Source organism: Parasteatoda tepidariorum, chromosome 2, assembly GCF_043381705.1.
Source record: "Parasteatoda tepidariorum isolate YZ-2023 chromosome 2, CAS_Ptep_4.0, whole genome shotgun sequence".
Taxonomy (NCBI): Eukaryota; Metazoa; Arthropoda; class Arachnida; order Araneae; family Theridiidae; genus Parasteatoda; species Parasteatoda tepidariorum.
In genome coordinates, this window is record NC_092205.1 from 58605602 (window position 1) to 58620215 (window position 14614).

The window sequence follows — 14614 nt, forward strand, 5'->3', positions numbered from 1 at the left end:
GAGTAATAAGAATACCTTATTGACAGGAGACAGTCGGCTGAGGTGAGAAGCCAAATCGGTGTGAGAATTTCAGACAAGCATCCGCGATTAGAACGGAATGTTGATGTATATCCAATAAATGGCCATTGACTAGATGTGGAGGAACTAAGAATATCTCTCTTTTTTCTTCGGTGAAGAAGACCAGTATATTCACCACAAGCTGAAATTTGAAATTCAGTTCACATCAATTTGTATAAGAGACATGCATATCTTTTTATTTTAATAAATTAATATGAGTATAAATTAGATAAATAAAGGAGACGGAATGCTTAGGTGCCATGGAGAGTATTACTTTTAATTTTGTTTTCCTGTTCCTTTTTTTCCGCTTTGTTTTGCGTATAGATTCTAGCACCATTTGGTTTCGTTATCACCCCCGCAGCAGAATTTGCGTAACTAACCTGCTGTACAATCTTAAAGTTAAATTCTTCTCCGACCCTAACACAGTCAGACAGAGATTATAAGTGTAAAAATTAGACTTAACCTAACATGTGTACTGCAATATTAGAGCATATTGAGAAGATAAAAATTGTACGCAAAAAACAAAAATGCTGTCAAAAATTTGTTATTTTTATTAAAATCTTTTAGACTATTTTAAATGAATGGAAAAATTGAAAATTAAGTTTTTCTCTTGTCATTTGAATTCTCTATTTTTCGAAAATCTAGCGAATTAAAGTCAATTAGTTGGAAATTTTGAGTCATCATATTTCGATTGCGTCTATTCCTGCAGATTTTCAAATACATTTTGTTATGTATTAAAAACAACGCGAATTAATTATTTAGAAGTTAAAAATGATTTTCTTTAGGTTTGGCTTAATAAAAAAAATATTAAATTAAAAACTTGAAAAATGATTTGCACATGCTCTCATAATCTACAGTGCTCGTTGCCGTGCTGAAGCATTTCTGCTACCGGAGTTATAAATATACTTTCCTTTAGAAACTATTTTCTTATGTATTATTTGTGGTCTAAATTGATTTTAGAGAAGCATAACAGCTTTTAACTCGTCTGTCATTTTACTGTAGTTATAAATCGTATCCAGTACTTTTCTTTGAGTGAAAGATGTTTAAAATTACAAATCTCTTGTGAATATCTCATTTATTTCTTTGGGTAAATTTATAATAAAATTATGCCATTTTTTGTATATTTTTTAAACATTATCATAAAAATTCTTATTTAATATAATTTTCTATTGTTTAATCACTTAATGAAGGTAAAGTGTATATATCGTGGTAAATTTAATATTAATAAAACTATACAAAATGTCTATATGAAGGAAAAAACTTAAACAAATAAACACATCTGAGGTCTAGAATGTAATACAAAAGTCACGCAGTTTAGCTTTAAAACAATTCTTAAAAAATAGATCATATATATTATAGATACAGGATTTTTTCGTACGTTTTAAATTGCCTTTAAGAAAAGCTTTTAAGAATTGCTTTCAACAAAATTTAAGAAAGTAGCATCAAAAAGAAGGAAAAAAACTCTAAAAAACTAAAAATCGTCTAATTAAGCTTTTAAATAAATTTGTTTACGTAATTAGAATGTTATAAAAATGAAGGCAAAATGTTATGAGGAAAATATATTTTGAACTAAAATCATAAAAAGAAAATTTCAAATTCTTTTGTTGATTAATTTCAACTACAAATATTGATATAACTTTTGTGATTAAATCAGGAGCGAAAATCTAAAATATTCAATGTATAGAACTCTGCAGTAAAAAAAATAAAATCATATGAGTAATATTTAAAACAGTACCAAATTTTTGGCATTCCACTTCGGCAGCTAAACTGCTTGTACAGCTTTCTACAAAAGACACTCTCTCAGTCCAAAGGGATGCATCCGTTAAATTTTCTCTCCTCATAGCCATCCAAGTACCGTTAAATGATACATGCAGTTTATCTACCTTCAGAGCATGCCTGCAATACAAAATGTTTTCTTTTTTAAATCTCATTCTAAGATGTGTTGAAATTTATTTTATTTATATATCTATACCGTGATTTCTGCCTTTAATTTATACCTTTAGAATCATTGTTAAGCAAAAGTATGCACATAAGATGTCAAATCAATATTTGAAAGGAAAAAAAATCTGGCAAGGTTTTATTTTATAATCGGCGTTGAACAGTTGACCCAATTCTGAGTTTACGATTATCAATGTTCCACTCCGTACTCTTATAATTTTGAACCCAGCCTCGAAGACTAGAGAACACTTGAAGTGGAATAAATGAGCCTTCATGCAGGTCTTTTTGATGTAACTAATCTTCATTTGCGTTACATGGTGAGGAAAATCACGAAAACCTTCCATGGTTAGACCGGTGGTAAGGGGATTCTAACCAATGATCCGTCTACTTCTGAGGATATTTTATGTTAGCACTGTAGTTTGTGCGAGCCGGAAGAAAAATTCGTATCAACCAGCCACCGCTGGGATCCGAACCTGGAGTACCTTATTGGAAGGCGAATGCTCTATCATCTGAGCCGCCACGACAAAGTTCACCAAATAATTAGTGAGAAAGGCGGTTCGAAAAATCTCAAAAACAGTTCATTGACAGATGAACTTTAAAAATGTTTCTAACATTCGTCTTTCTATTGTTTGACTATTGGTCAAGTAGGTTTTCAGTCTTCATCAGTAGTATTGTTAGATTTTGCTTTTCCCTGGGAATATATGTATGTTATTAGTCATGTGGTCATGTGCTTGTTTGTACCTCCGGATTCGCATACGCGATATTTTCACATGCATTAAGAAATTGCCTTTTTTTTATGCTTCCTATTTAGCAAGCAATTTGAAAATATATATTAACAGCGATGATTATAGAACATACTGTATGTCATTATTAAAACATCTTTATTCAAGTTCTTAATTAAAAATGAAAGAAACAAATCGATAAAAATTAGTTATAAAACGTATATTTAAAAAAAAAATTGTAACTTTAGTTCGCTTACCCAAAACCAAGTTCTTGACAAAGATAATGTCCATCATCGAGATTGAAGTCCTCTGCGCAGAGCATGGCCCACGTTCCAGAGTAAGGTTCATATGTAGTAACCATGTGTTGCGCATCTACATTGACACAGCCCATCTCGTCGTCTCCATCATGACAATCCCTGTGTCCATCGCATCGACTTGAACTCTTCAAGCATTTACCATCACTACATTGGAACTCGTCATTCAAACAAGCTGGTGGAAAAAAATAGATCATGATTGATAAGAAAGATTTCGAATACATAAAATGTTTTCGAAGTGAACTAAAAAAGAAAAAGTTATTTTCGCTACACCTGAAGCGAAACGCACAGGGTGGTGATACAACAGAAAATTCCAAACAAGAAAAAGTGCATTTTAATCAGGGAAATGCTTCTTCCCCTCAATATACTAAAGGTTTCAGGTCTAAAGGTTTTCCCTCTTCACGCTCTTCCCCACTTCTGTATCCATGATTTTAGCAAATTTTGTTATTTTTCCCACGATAGAATGTTTCTGTAAGAAGTTGGAGTACATTTGGGACGGGGGGGGGAGCATTTAAGGAAACCATGGTAACGGTGAGGGGAAAAGTGTGGATTGTGGAGAAATCAAGTAACCTCGAGGGGCCTACTCTCTTTACAAAGAGTATGTTTTTATTTTATTTTATAACCGTCGTTGAACAGCTGACCCAATTTCGGGTTTAAGACTACCAATGTTCAACTCCGTAGCCTTGTAATTTTGAACCCAATCCAGAAGACGAGGAAACTTCTGGATCGAGTATTGGGATAAATTTGCTTTCGTGCAGGACCTTTTGATGTAGCTAAACCACATTTGTAGTTTGTACATGGAGAGGGAAATCACGTAACCCAATTCTGAGTTTGCGATTTTCAATGTTCAACTTCGTAACCTTGTAATTTTAAACACAATCTAGAAAACAAGGCAGCTCCTGTATCAAGTAATAGGGGAAATTTGCCTTCGTGGAGGACTTTTTGATGGAACCCGCATTTGTGCTTCATGGAGAGGGAAGCCACGAAAACCTCCCACGGTTAACCTGACCGCAAGGGCACTTTAACCCATAATCCGTCTATTACCGAGGATATTTTACGTCACCACTGTGGTCGGTGCAAGCCGGGTGTTGAATTCGTATCGACCAGCCATCACCGGGATTCGAACCCGGTTTACCTCATTGAAAGGCGAACGCTCTATCCCCTGAGCCATCACGTCTCAAAGGGTATGTTTGATGACTCCCTGCCCCTTAACTCCTTACACAAACACAGCTACGTGTAATGAGCGCAATCTTGGTACTACAGTGACTTTGTTGCTAGAATGAGAACAAAGATATTTTACATTGTGGCCGGTATTGCATTGTGGTCGGTATGAGCCGTTAGTAGAATTCGTATCAACTACCCACCTCTGGAATTCGAACCTTGGGCACCTCCTTAGAACTAAACAATTTTTTAATCCTAAAAAAGTAACCTAATATTAAATTTCTTAACAAAATGAATAGTAATTCATAGTATTAGAAGACATTAAATTATAGGTTGCGCTGTTAACTGACATACCAACCAAGGATTCTCTTTACCAGCAATAACACGGGTTTATAAATTTATTCAAATTTGTAAATAATTGAGAAATGATTATTTTTGTATTATTTCTCCTAGTTTTGTGCCTTAACACTACATTTTCGAGATGAACCTTTATTAATAAATCATTTACGTACTGCAATTTCCTTCATCCTCTTTGTCTTTACAGTCAAATTCGCCATCGCATTTCAGAGACCAAGGAATGCAAAGTCCATCGTCACAGAAGAATTTTCCGTTCGATTCACAAGTCGTCCTCTCCACTGAAATTAATAAAAGATAATTCAATTCAAATGAAATTAAATAAAAAAATAATTCAATTCGAGTTATTCAAATTCAAATAATCTACGAACATCTTGAAAATTTTATTTTATTGAAATTTATAATTTATTTCAAATAACATTACTTTCATTTTATTCAACGAAAAATTTATGTCATTTAAATTGATAAATTTCACATAAAAGGATTTTTATTTAAATTTTTTTCCAGTTATTTCTATTTATTTTTGATGTATGCAACCAAATTAGTTTAAAATGATGCAAATGAAATGCTAAATCAACTATTCAAACTCGTTTTAAAGACCCTTATCTATATCACATGCTTACTGGGTATTTCGTAATGACCGCTCTTAATACATATTTTGAGAGTTTTTTTTTATCAAAAATTAAGTAAAAAACGTATGTACATTAGGGGCATTAATATTAGCACGCTCATTAATATTTAAGAGCAGATAAGACAAAAATGCTATCGAATCACTGGTAAGGAATTCGACACTGAAGAAAAACCCCTCTCAGTTTCATCTGGCAATCAAACTGGTTTTAATGATTTTACCTTGCTTCTCTCACTAGCGATTCGATAGCTTAAATATTAATTTGCAACCTTCGATGAGCAGCCTTTGTTTTTATAAACTTTATTTTTGACAAGTTTTAAAAAATATAAATATTGAATAGATTGAGAATATCGGTTCTTAACATTATTATGCATGTAAAATGTTACAGCTTATTCGTGTACTTTTCTTCCTATAATATTGCAATAGTGTTCTGAAATTTCTACCTTTATTACTCACAAAACTTAGTTAAAAAAAGCTTGTCTGAAAAAGAATAAAATTGTAAATGAAAGGAAACAGTTTGTTGGCAGTTTTTGGGAAATTCAGATTTGAAATCTTATTTTAGAGAGTTATTAAATAAATTCCGCGAAGAAGCCACCGGAATTGTTATAATCTTGAAATTTTTTTCTGTGGGAGAAAAAATTGTGAATTATGCAATTTTTCCAGAAAACTAAAATTTTGAAACTTATTTTCACACAGAAGTGAATTTCAACAAATTATCTTGACAGATCTGTCATAAATTTTTAGTTTCAAAGTTTGAAAAAGAGATTAAGATATTTTTTTTTGTATCAAAAAAGTTTTTGATGATAAAAATCCCTAAAGTTACAGTGTTGAAATGTATATTTGTCTAAGAATAAAGTGGTAGCTAAAATGAGGTGTCGTAAGACAAGCTCTAATCGTAGTCATTTAAATTTCAACAAACATTCTCAAATTCTGATAATAATAATATTCTTATATAATTTGTTTCATAAAGATATGTGCTTTATGTATGCAAATACCAATTCATTCGACCTTGTTAGAGATTGATGCAGCATACATACGTATAATATGAACAAACTGCCCCAACAATTTTTTATGCGTAAAATAAATAGTAAAATACATTACTGACACACATAAATTAATGATTGCATAACACACGTAATTTTATAAATAATAATTATGATGAATTATAACTTAATTTATGATAAATAAAATAACCCTAATATTTTTCATAAATAATACGTTAGCACTGATTCATACCACATCCAACTTCATCACTTCTGTCTTTACAGTCATACTTCCAGTCACAAATGTCTACAGGTTTAATACATTTACTTCCATCCGAGCACATAACTTCATGTTTGGCACACTCTGCTGGTCCTGCAAATTGTGTAGTGCAAAAAGAGTCATTATATGCATAACTGAGCAATATAAATAGAATGAATAAGCAGAATACTTTCGCAATTTGTTTTAATTTTAAGAAACGTACACAGTTATACTACCCATCTATAAGAATGAATGAAAGAAATCATCTATCCACAACAGTGAAATAAATGAATTTTAATTTTAAGAAACGCACTCAGTTATACTACTCATCTATAAGAATGAATGAACTATCTACAACAACGAAATTCGTGAATTTTAATTTTAAGAAACGCACCCAGTTATACTACTCATTTATAAGAATGAATGAAAGAAATCTATCTACAGCAGTGGAATTAGCACGTGACACCGAATATATCCAATCGACACAAAATAAATAAAATACTATTAATTAATAATATTCTATTAATAAATTTGAACTCATTAGGTGTTCTTATTAAACATAGGTTGCTTCAAATATAATGTTAGTGCTTTAGAGTTAACAATCTAAGTTATGATGGAAATATTTTGTTTTATTTAATCTTTTAATTGGGTTGTGCCGACCCAATTCTGAGTTTGCGATTTTTTAAATTCAACTTCGTAGCCTTGTAATTTTGAACACAATCTAGAAGACAAGGCAGCTTCTGGATTTAGTATTGGAACAAACTAGCCTTCCTGGAGGACTTTTCGAGGGAGCTAACTTGCGTTTCATGAAAAGGAAATCAACGAAAACCTCCCACGGTTAGCTCGACGGCAAGGAGATTCTAACCCATGATTTCCGGAATTATAATTAGAAATATAAAAAGAAAAACCTGATAGAAAATAATTTTACATACTGCAATTCTCTTCATCTGTTCCATTGTCACAATCCCATATTCCATCGCAACGTGCCTCACTCATAATACACGTGCTTGAGTTCGAGCACATGAAATTCGAATGGCAACTATCTTGGCCTGTTATGTCAAATAAATAATATTAGTACATAGTATGCTTAGCAGATACTAGAATGCCAACAATAGAATAATAATAGAATAAAATAGAAGAATAATGGAATAAAAAGAAGAAGAATAGAATAAATAGAAGAATAATAATAGAATGAATAGAATAATAATAATAGAATGAATAGAATAATAATAATGGAATAAATAGAATAATAATAATAGAATGAATAGAAGAAGAATAATAGAATGAATAGAATAATAATAATAGAATAAATAGAATAATAATAATAGAATAAATAGAATAATAATTGAATAAAATAGAAGAATAATGGAATAAATAGAAGAATAATAGAATAAATAGAAGAATAATAATAGAATAAATAGAATAATAATAATAGAATGAATAGAATAATAATAATGGAATAAATAGAATAATAATAATGGAATAAATAGAAGAAGAATAATAGAATGAATAGAATAATAATAATAGAATAAATAGAATAATAATAATAGAATGANACTATCTACAACAATGAAATTCGTGAATTTTAATTTTAAGAAACGCACTCAGTTATACTACTCATCTATAAGAATGAATGAACTATCTACAACATTGAAATTCGTGAATTTTAATTTTAAGAAACGCATTCAGTTTTACTACTCATCTATAAGAATGAATGAACTATCTACAACAATGAAATTCGTGAATTTTAATTTTAAGAAACGCACTCAGTTATACTACTCATCTATAAGAATGAATGAACTATCTACAACAATGAAATTCGTGAATTTTAATTTTAAGAAACGTACCCAGTTATATTACTCATTTATAAGAATGAATGAAAGAAATCTATCTACAGCAATGGAATTAGCACGTGACACCGAATATATCCAATCGACACAAAATAAATAAATAAATAAAATACTATTAATTAATAATATTCTATTAATAAATTTGAACTTATTAGGTGTTCTCATTAAACATAGGTTGCTTCAAATATAATGTTAGTGCTTTAGAGTTATCAATCTAAGTTATGATGGAAATATTTTGTTTTATTTAATCTTTTAATTGGGTTGAACAGCCGACCCAATTCTGAGTTTGCGATTTTCAATGTTCAACTTCGTAGCCTTGTAATTTTGAACACAATCTAGAAAACAAGGAAACTCCTGGATTTAGTATTGGAACAAATTAGCCTTCCTGGAGGACTTTTCGATGGAACTATCTTGCATTTCATGAAAAGGAAATCAACGAAAACCTCCCACGGTTAGCTCGACGGCAAGGAGATTCTAACCCATGATTTGCCTATGATTTTAACCCATGATTTCCGGAATTATAATTAGAAATATAAAAAGAAAAACCTATTAGAATATAATTTTACATACTGCAATTCTCTTCATCTGTTCCATTATCACAATCCCATATTCCATCGCAACGTGCCTCACTCATAATACACGTGCTTGAGTTCGAGCACATGAAATTACTATGGCAACTATCTTGGCCTGTTATGTCAAATAAATAGTATTAGTACATAGTATGCTTAGTAGGTACGAGAATGCCAACAATAGAATAATAATAAAATAAATAGAAGAATAATAGAATAAATAGAAGAATAATAGAATAAATAGAAGAATAATAGAATAAATAGAAGAAGAATAGAATAAATAGAAGAAGAATAGAATAAATAGAAGGATAATAGAATAAATAGAAGAATAACAGACTAAATAGAAGAATAACAGACTAGATAGAAGAATAATAGAATAAATAGAAGAATAATAGAATAAATAGAAGAATACTAAATCAACAGTTTAAGCTAAATGAAACTCACAATCAAATTCATCTGTTCCATCAGGACAATCCAAGATTCCATCACACATGTAGGAATTATTCAAACAGCTATTCAGCGGTTCACAAATGAATTGGTCTGTATTAATAAAAATATATCATAAAAATTAAATAAAGCACAATAGATTTTCAGATTGCGCGACATTGACATGGATTGTTCTCACAAAATTAGTAATTTTCGTGTCCTCAGTGAACATTGTTTAACCTTTTGTTGGCACAGATTGAACTCCTTTGGTTGTCCTTTTTATATATATATATATATTTCCTGACGTTCTAATTGCAAGCAGAAATATGTTTCGGTTTTTTTAATTATTGAAAACAGTTTAATAGTTACTAAAAAAATCTGTTAGATTATCGGAATTAGATTTGTATTAAAATCCGAAAAAAGTAGTGAGGAAAAATTTTGCTTTTCATTCATTCAAAAATTTTTCAATAATTTATGGATAACTTTTCTTTTAGATCTATTCAAGTACAAATTTAAAAAATTATTAGTATTATTATTTTTTTCGTTGGCTATATTTTATTACACAGATGGCGCAGAATTCAAATTTCGCATAAATTTTGGGACACTCTTTACATACTCATGAGAATAAGATTAGGCTATATTATTTATTTATTTATTATTTACCGTAAAAAAAATATTTTATTTAGAGATTTACCCACGAACACTACGAACTTTTTAAATTTTACATTTATCTATTTTTCTTAACGACTGAGAATGATTTCATTTCAAAATATAAATAATTTTTTTTGAACTTAATTTGAAACAGTTGTACGTTGAAATTTTATTTCAAAGTTTGGTTCTTTATAAAACATTATTTCTTATATCAATCAATTTTACTGAAGCAAGAAAAGATTTTTCACTTTTCTTAGAAATTTTCATCATTTTTGTAAGCTTATACAGCCTCAGACTTAAACATCAAAACTTGAACTATTTTTTAAAGTTTTTTTATTTTTATTTTTACAAACAGCAATTCTATTTTAAACTTCAAAATAACGCAAGAAGCAGAAATAAAAAAAATAGTTTAAAGGAAACAGCTGTTTCAGTGCTATTAACAAGCATCATTACTTGCGTCAAGATGGAAAATTATGTTTTTGTCCCGTCACTAACAATGATGCTTGTTATCTACTTGCTATTAAATATATTAGTTGCATATAGCTGTTCGCTTGTTATCAGCATCTGAACAGTTATATGAATCTAACATATTTTCTTCATGCTATTTATAAGTTTAGACCTTTCGCTGGCCTTGGGAAGATTATTTTTCACCTACATGATCTAATAAAACATAATTATGGGAAGCGCAAAAATCACTATTATATATTGTTATTATAATGATGAGAACACTAATTTCTGCTTCAGTTTTGCTCTATAATCTACAATGTATGCTTATTTGGTAGTCAGTGAGTGTAGGAAATCATATGCCAAAGATGATTTCCAACTATAGACGATGTATGAAATGTATCACAAAGGTTGGAAAAGTAGTTATTTGGTTATTAGTCAATGTGGAAAATCATATGCCAAAGATGATTTCCAACTATAGACGATGTAGGAAATGTAGCACAAAGGTTGGAAATGTAGCTACTTGGTTATTAGTCAATGTGGAAAATCATATGCCGAAGATGATTTCCAACTGTAGACGATGTATCACAAAGGTTGGAAAAGTAGTTACTTGGTTATTAGTCCATGTAGAAAATCATATGCCGAAGATGATTTCCAACTATAGACGATGTAGGAAATGCATCACAAAGGTTGGAAAAATAGTGACTTTGTTATTAGTCAATGTGGAAAATCATATGACAAAGGTGATTTCTAACTATAGACGGTGTAGGAAATGAATCACAAAGGTTGGAAAAGTAGTTACTGGTTATTAGTCAATGTGGAAAATCATATGCCAAAGATGATTTCCAACTAGAGACGATGTAGGAAATGTAACACAAAGGTTGGAAATGTAGCTACTTGGTTATTAGTCATATGATTGAAAATCATACGATTTCCAATTTAAAAAAAATAAGAATAAGAAAAACGGGGATAAATTTAAAAATTAAATGACCAACGAAAGTGTAAATTTATCAGAATCAGTTATGTTTTGATTATGATTCTATTTATGAATTATTTTCAAAATTGATTTGAGTGGGAACTGATAGAAAGAGTGATTAAACTTATTTATTGAATTGCTTACCTTCTCTGCACTCGATGCCTGCGATAGCCATTGTTGTAGTTGTTTCATTTAATATATCCTCATAGGTTGGGGTGGTAAAGTTGGCGTAGTCTTCATTGTAGTTTAAACTACCGTCAGATATGTTAAAATTTGCTGTAGGTGTTAAATCAGAAGTAATGTTCTCATTTATTTTGTGAGATCTATATAAAATATCTTCACCAGCTACAGTAACATTTTCATCTTGAGTTTCAACTGTTTTTAAATCTTTTGGTATTGCTGTAGTTGTATCACTTTCATTTATAGTAGTTTCAATTGTATCGTTATATGTTATGGTTGTTTCACTATCAAATATATTTGTTGTTGGTAATATTACTTCCGCATATGGTGTAGCATTTGTGGTTGTTTCAGTTGCTGTTGATTTGTCTGTATTGGATTCCATTAGGGTGGTCTCGGTTTCAGCACCGGTTGTTTCTGTATGTGGTAACGTAAGAAATTCTGTTGTTTCATTAAAAGATTCAGTTTCGTTGCTCAATGAGGAGACAGTAGTTGTTTCCATACCAACTATTTCATAAGGAGTTGTTTCCGTGTTATCAGTTTCAAAAGGAGTTGTTGCCGTATTATTTATTTCATAAGGAGTTGTTTCCGTTTCCAATAATATATTTGGTGTTTTAACTAATAGAGTTCCAGCTATTGTTGTTACTGTTTGATTTTCAGAAATTGGCTGCACAGTAGTAGTTGCACTATTTATTTCAGTTATATGTTCATTTGTGGCAGTGTAATTTTCAGTAGTTTCTGTTGTTGTTTCTATTTTATCATTTGCTACGTTTGTAATAGATGATATGTTTGTAGAAGTGACGTTGCTATGATCCAGTTCGTCAGTATTAATAAAAGGTGTTGTGCTTTCTGGAGTTGTTGGGAAAGTATTTGTAATCATTGATTTCTGTGTTGTAACGCTACTACTTTGAGTTTTTAATCCTGGTGGTGGCGTTTCTGTTTCAATTTCTAATATATCTGTCGCTGTTTCAGTTTCTTCCAACGGCTTAGTTGTTGTTACATCATATGCTTCAGTGGTTTCTGTTAAATCAGTTTGAATAGCTTTCGTTTCTCTTTCCATGGGAACTGTTGTCAAAAATGGAACATTTGTCGTTCCAACGCTTGTATTGTCAGCCTGAATTGTAAAGTTTTCTGTTTGGTTGCCACGAAGAATTTCTTTCTCAACACCTTCAGTTTCTAGCGTAGTGAGATCATCTATTTCTGAGGGATGCGCAGTTTCAGGAGAAAATGTAGTTACGTTTTCGTCTTCCCGAAAACCAGCAACTGTAGTTACTTCAGTTTCCCATCCATTTTGAGTAGTTTCATCTGCTTGCGTTGTTTCTTCTGTTTCAGTTAATTCCGTCCCTAAAGTAGTTTCTGACGTAGTTTCTTCAGTGGCCAAAAAAGTTTCCGACGTACTGTAGTTTGAGGTGTTATCGATGTTTGGTATTATTGTTGTCTCAGATTCATTTAATGATTTTAAAAATGTTGTGGGTTCGTGTATACCAGGACTTTTGGTAGTTTCATGAAGCAAGCCTGGTTTTGTATTGGTGGTTGGTTCAGTTTCAAGCATAGAGTCGGTTGTTGGTTCTGTGTGATGCATTGCATTTGTTGTAGTTAAGACATTCGTTATTGTTGTGGTTTCATTTGGAATCAGGACTGGCAAGTCTCCTGAAAAAATAGCAGTTAGAGTTTCATTGCTTAAATTTTGATCTGTTAGTGATTTGTTGCCGATCGGCAATCCAACCGATACTGGTGGCGTTGTAGTTTCAGCAAATGGATGCATAGTTGTATTTTCAAGACCCGTTTCTTCATAAATGCGTGTAAAATGTTCAAAATCCGAAAAATTGTCATAAGACCTAACACCTGGTGTTCGATTAAATTGTGGAGTTAAAAAAGGTTGTTGTAAAGTTGTGTGTGCATTGGGTGCTTCGGTAGTAGTAAGCTCATCTTCATTAACATTCACTGCTGTTGTTAATGGCGGTTCAGTTGGTGGTTCACTCGTTTGAGTTATCTTTTCAGAAAAATAAGTAGTTGTGTCTATCTCAGGAAGCAAAGTTGTGACTTCCATTTCCTTTTTCCACAGTTCTTCCGCTTCTGTAACCTGTCTTGTTGTGAACTCCGAAATTGTAGTCGGAGTTTCCATTTGGTCAGTATTCTTTGAAGGTATTGTACTATCATAATTTGTTGTTATTTTTTCTATTTCTGGAGTTTGAGGTTTTGTTGTTGTAGTTTCAGTAGCATTTTCTGCAAATTCTGTTGGATAGTCAGTAAATGTTTTCACTGTATACACTTCTGTTGGGGTGTCGATTATATGATATTTCAAAGTTGTCTTATCTTCAATGATTTCCTTGTAAGTAGAACTAGAAGTTTGCTGTTGTTCAGTTGCTACATAGGGAGTTGTTTGCTCGAATACAGGCTTTTCAGTAAGAGTTGTCGGTTTCTTTTCTATGTCACCTACTTCAGCAATTATACTAGGAGTAGTTTCCTTGAAAGTCAAGGTTTCTTCTTCCAAGAGTGTTGTAATTTCAGTTTCTGCAAGAGTTGTCAATTCTGTTTCTGACGCAGTTGTTAATTCCGTCTCTGTTTCGGTTGTTGGTTCAGTTTCTTCAACGTTCAATGTAGTGGCTTCCGTGGGATTGAAACTTTCTTTTCGATCATAATTGAATGTTGTAATTTCTTCATTTGGTAAAAAATCATGGATTGTTGAAATGGGCGAAATAGGAGTAGTGAAAAGCGTAGTGGGCTGGCCACGCACTATCGTATCTTCTTCAATAGCCTTTCTTGTTACAGATTCAAGTACAGTTGTATCGTGTATTTCTGTTATTAGCGGTTTTTCAGAGGGCACGAAAAAATGAGTTGTTGTGTACTCTTGTGTTGTCAATCGTTCGTTGTAAACTTTATTTCCTGTGGTCTGAACAGTGGTTGTTTCTGTTGGTGGTGAGTATCTTGGGGTTGTCGGTTGTTTCGTTAATGTACTCAGAGAAGGTGAAACAGTGTGCTTGGCCTCACTAGTAGTCGTTATTACTTTCGTACTAGGAACCGTTGGTGGAGGATGTAGTTTAGATCCAACGACAGGTATTGCAGTACCTAAAATATAAATTTATTCTCAAAATGTAAACCTTC

The 14614-nt window shown here is 31.6% G+C and overlaps 1 protein-coding gene across 5 annotated transcripts in view; it reads right to left on the reverse strand.

The window, feature by feature from the left end:
* The window catches only part of LOC107438548 (mucin-3A), a 138190-nt gene that overhangs the window by 15850 nt on the left and 107726 nt on the right, over positions 1-14614 (reverse strand). For 4 of the 5 annotated variants that reach the window (XM_071177640.1, XM_043039615.2, XM_043039616.2 and 1 more), the window contains 8 exons: positions 11477-14578; positions 9280-9375; positions 7349-7465; positions 6411-6530; positions 4705-4827; positions 2975-3206; positions 1793-1953; positions 16-199 (listed from right to left, as the gene is read on the reverse strand). In XM_071177640.1, coding sequence (XP_071033741.1) covers positions 16-199; positions 1793-1953; positions 2975-3206; positions 4705-4827; positions 6411-6530; positions 7349-7465; positions 9280-9375; positions 11477-14578 — 4135 coding nt within the window. Of the gene's footprint in view, positions 1-15; positions 200-1792; positions 1954-2974; positions 3207-4704; positions 4828-6410; positions 6531-7348; positions 7466-8836; positions 8954-9279; positions 9376-11476; positions 14579-14614 lie in introns of all 5 variants that reach the window. The other variant, XM_043039613.2, reaches the window with a different exon arrangement.